General features: G+C 36.9%; 1 protein-coding gene and 1 long non-coding RNA gene across 3 annotated transcripts; one reads left to right on the forward strand and one right to left on the reverse strand.

The window, feature by feature from the left end:
- Nucleotides 1-1,514: 1,514 nt before the first annotated feature.
- LOC121911322 (myelin and lymphocyte protein-like) lies at nucleotides 1,515-10,244 on the reverse strand. Of its 2 annotated transcripts, none has more exons than XM_042432682.1 (4): nucleotides 9,543-10,244; nucleotides 4,134-4,298; nucleotides 3,718-3,888; nucleotides 1,515-2,796 (listed from the first exon to the last, which is right to left on the reverse strand). In XM_042432682.1, the coding sequence occupies exons 1-4, from the start codon at nucleotides 9,627-9,629 to the stop codon at nucleotides 2,722-2,724; spliced, it is 498 nt and encodes a 165-aa protein (XP_042288616.1). In that variant the 5' UTR covers nucleotides 9,630-10,244; the 3' UTR covers nucleotides 1,515-2,721. The 2 variants fall into 2 exon arrangements, with proteins under 2 accessions (XP_042288616.1, XP_042288617.1); XM_042432683.1 differs by lacking the exon at nucleotides 9,543-10,244 and adding an exon at nucleotides 6,428-6,596.
- LOC121911323 lies at nucleotides 6,755-7,745 on the forward strand. The gene is made up of 3 exons (XR_006099829.1): nucleotides 6,755-6,936; nucleotides 7,022-7,126; nucleotides 7,236-7,745. It is a non-coding gene; the product is annotated as an uncharacterized LOC121911323 (long non-coding RNA).
- Nucleotides 10,245-11,553: the final 1,309 nt, after the last annotated feature.

Genomic DNA, 11,553 nt, shown 5'->3' on the forward strand with positions numbered 1-11,553 from the left:
AGCAATACTATCCAGTGAAAAACGTGTGTCCTGGGGCTATTTGTTATAATAGTAACTGCACTTTCCTGATAGTATAACATGCAGGTAAGTCAGGAGCAGAGACAGACAGGCAGAGAAGACAATAAAACCATCCTGCAGGTTCATTAACCCTTTATTATCTCTTACTTATATTTGATTGTCAGTTGATTCAGTTTACATATTCCTGATTTCAGATCTACTCTGGCTCAGGATATAATGAGGGTTCTTTATGATATGTTACATGTAATAAAGTTGCTTGTATCAATATTTATAGATTAACAGTAGATCGAATGACTATATGCCATGAGAAAGGGGGCAATCATAGTGATGAACCCACAGAAAATTATGTTTTACACATTAAACTTAAACTGAAGTTACACTGTTTTGATTGGACAGATTTCAGTAATGCTTTTTAATCAGTCAGTACCCACAGATATACAAACTTACAGTAGATACCGCATCCGGGCTGTGGGACACGTCTCAGCCACCACTATATTATAACGCAATATGACAACAGAATATACTTCATTACAAAATTTTAATGTATAGCAGTAGTATCAGCCTACTGTTATTTTGCATTAAATATAAGTATTTTGGTATGAAGTCTGAACAAAGAGAGAGGCAGCAATGTTTGAAAGTCCAATTAATTTATTTCACATCATAATCCAAAAATACCTGTAAAGTGAAATCATCTCAATATTTACATGTTGAATTTCTGGAAGTACTTATGAAAATAACAAAATAATAAATCATCCCCAAACATCAATCCATTAACACCAAGCCTTTCAAAAATAGTAAAATAAAATAGATAGCTAAAGCTATTGTACATGAAAATGAATAAAAAAGACTTGTGGTGAAGAGGGAGACTTGTTTATCCATTACATTTATCTTTTGATCATTGTAAACATGCAGTAAATTATTGGCCGTTTCTCTCTTCAATCAAGTCTTGTGGATATTTCAGGTTTTGAATGGTACAAGCCTCATTGGGTTTATTAGTAATTTAAACATTCTGCGCTATACTACCTCTAAGTTGTAGAAATGTTTACTGCAAGCTGGAGCCAAACATCTGTTCATTATTAATCTGTAATACATCTTTATATAGACTGCAAATGGTCCTTTAAGAAATACACATAACATTTTGGGGACATTGATCATTTTCCCTGTACAGTAAACTCACCAATGACCAGTGACACCTAAATTACCCTCCGCTGAGTTATGTTAGGCCAGAAAATGGGTTTTTATTGTGTTCTGTAGTTTAACGGATAACAAATAACTTCTTGTTCCTTATCAGGTGTTGAGTTGATATGAGTTTTTGGACACAAACTGAAAACAATCACCATGTGGTCACTTTCAATTCAAATGACTTCCAGCACTCTGCATTTACCAGATGTCCAGTTGAGATTATTTAAAGGGGCGCTTCACTGATTTTAAATATTGTTAAAGGATAGGGCTGACGAATTTCTATATTTTTCTTATTGTCAACAAATCACATGTACAGAGCCAATATCTTATTCCTCTGTGCCGTAGATCACCATTTTTATCCAAAAAACTATCAAAAACACATCAATGAGCTACGACATTGGAGCCATTTCCAAACAAACTAACGTGCCCAAACTCTTCAGGGCCAAAGAACATGTCACCCACTGCAACGGTGTGGCTCATTGACGTGGTAATTACAGCAATTACGTGCTTCTGACTTGTAAATAGCGTTAACATCCAAGTCATAACTACAACAAGCAAACTCCGACTTGGCACCTAATACAGAAAAGCATGAAAACCAAGCAAGCATGGAACATAATCAAACACAAATTTAATGGATATAATGTGATTTTGTCAATGCACAGAGCACAGTATTTAAATTATGTACGCAACAAAACACACACAGAACTACAGATTTATGAGAAACCAGAAAACGCCGACTACTTGGTATCCATATGTGTGTATGCACCATAAAAGTAACGATATATCGGCCTCTGCTATTTCAAGTTTGACTATTCTTTTACTACTAAATCCCTGGAGTACCTCTTTAACATGTAAGCTCAACAGCCTGGGCCAACGTTTGCCAATAATTAACAAGACAGACTTGTAAATATCTGAACTTTAACGCTGGTTACCTTATCTACTGTGGTATCTGGCCATTCAGATAGTTTTGGTTTTATTTGTCTAGGTTTTAAGATATTCCTCTTTAAAAGATTTCAGCCTGCACACTAGTACAATGGAGGTGAATGAAGTTTAATCTGTGGAGCTCAGACTTGTGAAATCCAGCAACATAGTCCTGGTTACTGTGAACAATCCCAATGAAAACAGTGACAGCTTGTTCTAACATACAGAACATACGGGGTTGTTTTTTGTAGTTTGGGTGAACTGACCCTTTAAGACTTTTCTCTTGTTAAGTTTTTTCATAAATGTGTCTTCATGTATCCTAATGTACTACCTGCTCATAAATGCTTTTACTGATTATTTATACACTTATTTATCCACCTTCCTTATACCACATTTATTTCTGACTGCTTGTTTTACGCTCATTCGTTCATTTGATGTTTTGGCACTTTGGTTATTTTTCAGACTGTCTGAGATGAAAATTAAACGGACAAAAAAAAAACGTAATTCTGTATTTATTCCAATGACAGATCAGTGGGTTATTTGGTTTCTTCGGTTTTTGGTCCTCTTGTTCTTTTTATTTGTGGTTGTTGTTGGTGCTTTTTAGGACCTCCTCCATCGAATAGCGGAGAAGATGGTATGGAGGAAGTAGAGGAGAGTAGCCAGAAAGGACATCACCTGAAAACACACACACACACACACAGAAACACACAGACGGGTGATTGTTATCTTGAGGTAGCTTGTTCTGTCGAATCCACAGTTCAAAATCAAACTTATTCAAAGTTTTAAATGATATAAAAAGGGGAAAGGCAAATTCTCACATTTAAGAGGTTGAAATCAAAGAATGTTGTACATTTAAATGATTCAAATTATTACTTTAGATCTTGCTTGACTTAGTTTGTTATGTTGTATGTTGTCTGCATGATTGTTTCGTTAGTACGCTGAAATATCACAATCAATAATTTACCTCATTTCCAGACAAATATATGAAAATATATATAAATTATATCAGTAAGAGATTATATCTTCAACTCTCTTAGTCATTACAAACTCATGCTATACAGACAAACATTAATCAAACCCACAAGATTTTATTCTGAATTCTAGTGAAGACGTTAAACTATAAGTAAGAATTTTGGAGAAATGTATATAAAGTTATATAACTTGATAAAATGATGCATGTGGATTATTTCCTATTTGACTGAATGGTGTAATAATGAAAAACGTGGAGTCTTGGACTACTCCACTCAGTGTAAACATCATGTTGCTTCAAACAAGAGCTGGAACAAGCTGATACAGGAATATATTGAATATACTGTCATACTGTGATACTGTCAGACAATGTGGAATAAAGTTATTTTTCCAACCTCAAAGCTACTTGAGAAGAATTGAAAGGGAAATTGTATAAAAGCAGTTACACAATGACACAAACATTTTTGCTTTTTTGAGTTTTACTCTATTTTTTAACTGTCTATGACCTAATGTGAGTTGGGACAATAATAAAATGCTTACATGGTAATCTCCCCACAGTATATCAGTGTATTGAAGTACATGTAAATATAGTAATTGGTGGGATGTGTATGTGTATGTGTGTCATACCACTGCAGCGATGCTCAGTCGGTACTTTTTGAGAATTTCCTCCATTAGCGGATTAAGCGGCACACCACTTGGGATAAGTTTCACAGCCTCTCCTCTTATAAGGGTGATATACGCCAGAGGCACCGACGCACCGAGGTAGAAAACCGCTGCCACAAAATGATAACCCACATCCTGCAGCGGGAGGGATGTGGGGGGGGGGGGGACAGCAGAGGAAACAGTAGATGTTATACATACTGTATGTATATGCATGTGTTTGTGTGTGTGCAGTCACAGGTGTAGGTATATACACATATATTTAATTCACATGATTAACTTTATTTACTACAAACTTTGGAAAACTTAATAAACTTTATTAGTCTATCTACTGTTAAACATTTATCTGATTAGCCAATCAGCAGGTGGTGGGTGTGTCTAACCAGGGAGGGCCAGATCTTGCTCTGATTGGCTCCACAGAGGAAGATGAAGAACCAGAGTGTCGTCATGACGAAGCAGAAGACGGAGACGAACATCACCCAGCCCAGAGGGTTCTCAGGTTCCACGTAGGTGGACGCCACCAGCATCCACACCAAACCACCGAACACCTGCAGGGTCACACCGGTGAGGGAGGGAGACAGAGATGCGGTTTTTGTTAGCGAGTGTAAAGTCTTGTGATAATTTCTAAGAACTTGTTTTGGCTCACAAGTCTTCAAATCTTATGGACGGAGCAATCATTCCATAAAATAATACAATAGAGGACATTTAGGCAAAAAATGTCTGATTGAATGGTCAACAAAGCTATTTATGATGCTCTCAGTGTTCAAAAAGCCAATAACAAAAATTATAAGATTTGACTGGCAACAAGCAAACTCAGGTCATTTACTTCACTTGATGAAAAAGAACAAAACATCTTACATTCCTGCAGCTGCTGTTATAATAATAATAAAGTTCAATGAAATTCATATTGGACATAACAATGACATATTTCATGTACACAGTTTGCAATAAGCATTTCAGAGTTTTGTTCTTGTACAGTGTGAGCAGATAAAAGTTTATTGACTGGATTACAGTGTTGCACCTTAAAAGTTGTACTCAATTCTGTATTGCATTTACATCATCGTGAACCTCCAGCATTTTATCCTCAATAATAGGCACTTTGAAATGTGATTATTAGCACAAAGAGATTGATTATGCAACACATCATGCAATAAGACTTTCTCTCAGTGTCATGAGAGGCCTTTTTAACAGAAGACATTTTGACAAGTCACGACAGGAGAAGCAGGTGTAAACAATAAAATTAGTAATGCCTGAATTCCATTGAGCTGCTTCAGTCCAGGTTCCTGGTATTGGGTGTGTTAACTCACTGTCACACTGTCACGGCTTACTGGTAAACTTAAATACAACAGAGTCTTTGTTAATGTTAGTAGTAACACCTGTACTTTTCCTCCAGTCAAAATGTCTGCTGTGAAAAATGATTTGATAAGCTTTGAATTTCTGCTGTTGGGCAGTTATGGGCTACACGAAAGCCATCTTCAGGTGCTTCTACAGCTCATCCCATCAGCATTAAGCCCAACAATTATCAGATGTGCAGCAGAATACACCTGGAGCAAACACTAACAAGGCCTCATTCAGATTCAAAGTAGTAGTAGTAGTTTCAACTAACTGGGAAAACATTTCAGGGCAGTCATCATTTTTTATTCATCATCTAGCTGGTATGCATTTTTTAAAGCTCAGCAACCAACATTCAATCTGACTATATGTAAAGAATATGCCACACCTTGAATCAGACAATAGACCTGCACACCCGCTAGTTCAAACATGTCTTTAGCATGAAACAAAAATCATCCCATGAACTGCCTCTAAGTAGCTTTAATGTTAGAAAGACATTTTTTTTCCTCTCTGCATGACAATATCATTCCAATTATATCAAAAGGACATGTCCTACATGCATTATGTATGTATTTCCAAAATTATGCCTTAGGAGAATCTAAAAATGTTGATTTAAATTTAAACAAAGTTTGTCTACATAACATGAAGAATAAAATGGTTGAGTCACTGGTAGAGAAAATGTGCCTTTTCATATGATCAGTACACTATTTTATTATGTAAATTTAGTAAAACTACTGTACAATATGTATGTTTTAACAAAATCACATTTGTCAAGCAATTCTTCTGTACATAATAATATATATCGAGCTTTTTAGTATGTTTATAATGGGAAAATATGTTCAATATGTTTCAAATCAATTCAATAATAAATTATCTGGTCTGGTTTACCCATAGTTTAAAAAGTTTTATCCAGAAAACATCCGAATGTCATATTTAAGTGACAGTTCTATTAATCCCTGAAATAGAGAAAATAGAAAATAGGCCACATGTAAGACGTGGTTGTTGTTGCCTTAATTCTTTAGAAAGCAGATCTTTCAACTTGGTGACATTCAGTGATGAAATAAGGTGTAACAGCCTTTCTGTGTTCCTATTATTATGTGACAACTTTTCTCATGTTGAATTCAAACCTTTGATGGGAAAAAGCCACATTAGTCAAATACCCGAGCATTGAGAAAGCGAGATACAAAGGTGAGCAAACACCTGAAGCAACAATTCATTACGGTGAAAAACTGCTTTACTTCATACAAACATTACTTTAAACTATCACATGTCATGGTATCAGCAAATATTGCATAAGCCTTATCTCTACTACTCCGTATCAGACTTCTCCCATATATCTACATACCACAGGAACATTATCCATTCATATCCACTCCATTCCAGGTGAAAGGGAATTGGCCTACAGCCTATTAAATAACCACTGAAATTTATTAAGAGTACACAACACGTAGCACCAGGTGGCTCTGAACAGTTTGCAGCTGTAAATGGACTTCAATTGCAACCCAGAGTCCTGCCGAAAAACATGTTCAACTCTTTTTTAATCATCCCTTTTTGCAGTCAAAAATTATGTCAACATGTTTTTTAAATGTATTAATAATTTGGTATTACTAGAATGAAGAAAAAAGGTCTTTAGGGAAATATCAGAAATGCTTTCTTTTGTCTCGGCCAGCTGGGGTGGCCTGTCGATGTCGGTGACGTTAGCTGGCAGGCTAACAGTGCCACATCATACAGAACGAAGACAAAGTAAACAAATTGCTACAGTTAAAAGTCATGGACAGACAGCATATCGCTAACAGGGATGTTAAAGAGCAACGACCAAACCAGCATCTAACGGGTCCGAAGTAACATTTTCAGGTATGTTTACATGCTGTTTGTGTTTGTAAGTTAGATAAGAAGGAATCTCTAGTGGGAAAGCTAATGTGGCTCTTGTGTTGTGTAGCAGGATGCAATCAGGCTCAGTGTGACCATCTGCCTAGCCTACAATCGAACATCATGTTATTGCTTTATTCAAGATTTGATTTGCTGTATTGAAATAAGGACTCAGGTACGTAAGCAGATGATAAAATGTTATTCAATTAAGATATTGTAAAACTAAGGGGAACCATGATGAAACCAAAGAATTTGAAATATAAATTTCTCCCTTTTGATTTCAGGAAAAGTGATTCACAGAGCAGATGTGTAGGCCTACTGTATGCTGTAGTACACAAATAAAAGGCAGTTTAATTTCTGTTGGACTTCAAACATCTATAGAAACCTATCAAGCCACTCATGCAGTATGATCCACTTCTCTGCTGTTGATCTGTATCTTAAACGAGTTCAGAACAATCTACATTTGGCCAAGAAATTGCTAAATACGCTACTACCAGTGGAGCTTCAGAGCTATGAGGAGGGGCCCTCTCAAGCCACAGGGGGTGAGTATTTGGTCAGCAAAAGAAACATTTTTAGTGGAGTATTCCTTTAAATCAGTTGAACCCATCTTACAACCCATAAGACCTCAGCTTGTAATTTCAACATTTGTTTGAAATTACTGCCCAATGAAATACTTTATGTATATTCCCATTGTTTGCAGTGGTTCATTTTCAAGTTAAATGCGTCACACTGATTAAAATGAATATATGTAGCACACCTAAAAGTAGTTAAACTGGTTGTAGAGTTTTTTTAAACTGGTCTGTATATAGTATAGTTTCCTTAGTTTTCCTTTTCCTTTGTGTGCTCTAAAGCCACAAATATGCAACATATGCAAATATGTTTTCCATTGTTGGTTTTATCTGAATTGCTGGATTAATTTTCACACAATGCCACTGCTTGCACGTGTTATGTCATTGTGAAAGAGGATATGAGTGACAATAGCACAAGAAAACAACCAGGAAACAGTCGTTAAAAAAGCCGCCAGGTGTGTCCTCTGACAGTCGTCTAGCCCATCCTTTTAATAGATCCATGCCAACTCCAACCAGAATGGTAAGCAGGTAAGCATTACCAGTACATTTGCATACCTGAGCAACAGGTTATTTTATGAAAAGGTACACTGGCCAGCAGCCAGAAAAAAAGAAGAAAGTCAGCAAGTGAACCATGTGAGTTGATGGCTGGTTTAGATTTACACCTCCCTCCGCTAACTGAAGCTGTTTTTCCACTTGTGTCACACAGATTTAATCTTCAGTTCCCTGCACATAAACTGCAGATATTCTATAGCAGTTTCTGAATTATTCATTTAAAAAGGAGATACGTGTTGAATTTCTTCAATTAAATAAATCAAAATTGATCCAAGTAGGGTAATTGTCATGTATTCCACCTCCACAGCTTATCTCTTACATATCAGGGCAGGTGTGAGAGATAAGCAGGAAATAGAAGCTTTCAATACTTTCCGAAAATAAACTCTGCACCCTAAATAAACAGAAAAATTTGATAAAACAATATGATCTAAGTTTGATTGGAGTCATATTTGGCTTACATAAGGTTAATGCTGTAATTGCGCTCAATTCCGCCCTTTGTTGCATGTGATTCCCTCCTTCCTGCTCTCCGCTACTCTCCATTTACAAATGTAAAAGTATACAACGCCCCCAAAAAATTTCAATGTCAGTATTTACAGTTTTAGTCATGTAAAACTGAACCTCTATTAATAAGGGAGTTCACATATTCCTTTGCTTTATTTGCTACTCCTGCCATTGTTGCAAAGATGTTAAAAAAAGAATAAGTAATTATAGAATTACAATACTCAACATGTGACTGTGAAATCATCAGAAGTAAAGTTACTGCATCATAGACACTTTACAGGCTAATCAAATACTTTTCAAACTAATTTTTTCTTGATATTTTTCTCTTGGTTGCTGTGGTTGCGGTTTTCCTGTCACTATGGCAACGGATGTTTTTCACTGGCAACAAATTGCCCTGCGGGGACAACTGTCAGTAAACTTAACTGTTTGCCAAGCTCTCCAAGTAACTGTGCCCGCAAATTTTTAATTGAAAGAGTAGATGAAGAGAAGATATGAGTTGTTTTTATTGGCGGTGCTCTGAGCACCTAATAAATCCGTTTGATCATCTTATCCCTCCATGTTTTCAGACCAGACCCAACGTATCAATTCCTCTAATCTTCACGGTTGGTTAGCTGGTCACTCTGCTCTGTGTTGGCTCCACTGATCAAACACTGATGCCTGCTGACCAACATAACAAGACAAGACAGATCTCTATCTGAACGGAGATTTGCCTCAGTGGAGTAATGATGATGAGGAGGCAGATAGAGAAGAAAGGACACAAGATCACAATCTAAATGATGCCAGCCTGAGTGAACAAGGAAGGAAGGAATAAGGAATAAGATCCTGGTTTATGATTCACCTGAGTTCAGTTGGAAAGACAAATACCAAGATGACAAGGGATCTGTTCAAAGAGAACAGAAAGAAACACCAAAGAGGAAGAGCAACTCCATAAAATAACTCACATACTATTAAATTAAATTAAACACTCACAAACTCGGGGATGAAGAACAGGTCAGGAATGGAGGTTAAGATCCTGCCGCCTGTGGGCAGAATATCACCTACGGTTGTGGAAGCCATAGTCCAAAACACTGTGTGTGTGTGTGTGTGTGTGTATGTGTGTCTGATTTCCTCCAGAATGAGATGCGTAACCTGTTTTAATCTGCTTTTTAAAGGCGATCTTTCTCTCTTCCTCTCTCTCTTCTTCCGCACCTCCCTCTATGTCTCCTCCACTCCACCTACCCATCCATTCCACCACTCGAAACTACCAGTTTGACAGGTGCTTTTTGGTTTTGTTTGTGCAGTGGGAGGATGTCTCTAGTTTTGGTTTGTGTGTGTTTCTGTGTGCAGTTCTTATGTGTTTGTGCGTGCCCTCATGTGTTTATAGTGTTTGTGTACGTTTGTCTTTCTGCATAGCAATGAACCCGTTTACATGCACACAAAAAAGTGAGTGTGAGGCAACTAATGCGAATTCATGTGGGATGTAGAAACATCATTTGCTATGTTTAAGAACTAAAAACATGATTATTGTCACTTAACCTGTACCAGACTTTCTGTGTTCATGCCTCAGTCACACAACTCAACTATTTTATATGATCAGAGTTATTAGAACATGTTTTTATTTCTCTTATTTTGACTTCATTTTAGTTTCCTGTCAGCATCAGTTTGGTACTTGTAGTTTTTATTTGCTGATGGGTTTATTGTGCAGCACCACACTGAACAACAATCTGTATTTAGGCCATCAAGCTCCAAATAAATCCAAACAAAAACTGTTGGGGATGCTGGCTCTTCTTTGCAAGAGTTGAAGGACCATAGGAGTTGAAACAATAGATGCTGAAAGAGAACTGAATATGGTGCAGCGAGCCAGCCTTTCTGCCAGTTTTAAATCTGCTGTGGCCCAAAAAGCATGTTCCCAATAAAGTAAGACATCTTTTATAGAGATGTCTATAAAAGTATTCACAGGACACCTCAAACTGCAAAAAAAGGTGAATTATTATTCTTTGTGTTACTAGTTTTTTAGTATTAAGTATTAAATCCAGACTTGTGCTGTACTGAAAGGGTTACAGAAATGTTACAGGTAAGTCAAACCTGCTGTGACATTTATGCAGATATGCCTCTGGCACTCATTCAGACATGAGACTAAAACAATTATAATTGTAAAGTTGTGTAAAGAGGTACATGTCTGTTATTAAACTCATATAATACATCCACATTTTTTCCACCATAGTTTTAAGTCTTTTACAGCAGACAAGGCTCTGACAGCAAGCTATATATGATTTATTTAACCCATTACTAACCAAATGGGAGCCTCCGTTTATGTCTTTTGGGTGTGTCTGTGTTTCTGTATGTGCGTGTGTTTGTATAAGAACTAACTGAGCTGCATTCTCACAAAGTTAATCATAATTTTTAACAGCTAAAATAAATGGATGGACAGAGGGAAGGTCCATTTGGTTTCCTAATGTGCATGGGGATTGGTTGAGCAAGAAATAATGAGGGCTGAGAACAACAAGAGTGGGATGGGAAATAGAAACAGGTACACACATGTAGATGAAGTGGTTTTCAGTGAAACGAGAGCAAACAGACAGAGAGAGAGAGAGAGAGAGAGAGAGAGAGAGAGAGAGAGAGAGAGAGAGAGAGAGAGAGAGAGAGAGAGAGAGAGAGAGAGAGAGGATGGGAGTGGCTGGGATTTAATCTATCATCTGACTCACTGGAGTTTTCCACATCAGAGAGGAAGTTATCCACTAGGTTCAGACTTGAGTTGTAACTTTTCTCATTACAATAATTACTCTCAAACTGTATCTGAGAGGGATGTGGATCCTTGAACAGAGGAGAGACGGGTTGTTTCTGTGACTCTGGTAGCTGACTCATAATTGATTACACCTGACATTTCTAAGTAAAACGTGATCAGTATATAAGTTTTTCCACCTGATACAGTAGCTTTAGATCCCCTGTGTCCCAGCAGGTGATCATTTTTAAATTAAAAGGGATATTTGATTTTAAAAAT

This window comes from Thunnus maccoyii, chromosome 14 (assembly GCF_910596095.1).
Source record: "Thunnus maccoyii chromosome 14, fThuMac1.1, whole genome shotgun sequence".
Lineage (NCBI taxonomy): Eukaryota > Metazoa > Chordata > Actinopteri > Scombriformes > Scombridae > Thunnus > Thunnus maccoyii.

Bases quoted from the DNA above. Each gene is read 5' to 3' on its own strand.
- LOC121911322 (XM_042432682.1), bottom strand. From the start codon at position 9,629: ATGGCTTCCACAACCGTAGGTGATATTCTGCCCACAGGCGGCAGGATC. The intron at 3,889-4,133 runs GTTAGACACACC...CTCCCGCTGCAG, and splicing joins GCAAGATCTGGCCCTCCCTG to GATGTGGGTTATCATTTTGT. The intron at 2,797-3,717 runs GTATGACACACA...GTGTGTTTTCAG, and splicing joins GACTGAGCATCGCTGCAGTG to GTGATGTCCTTTCTGGCTAC.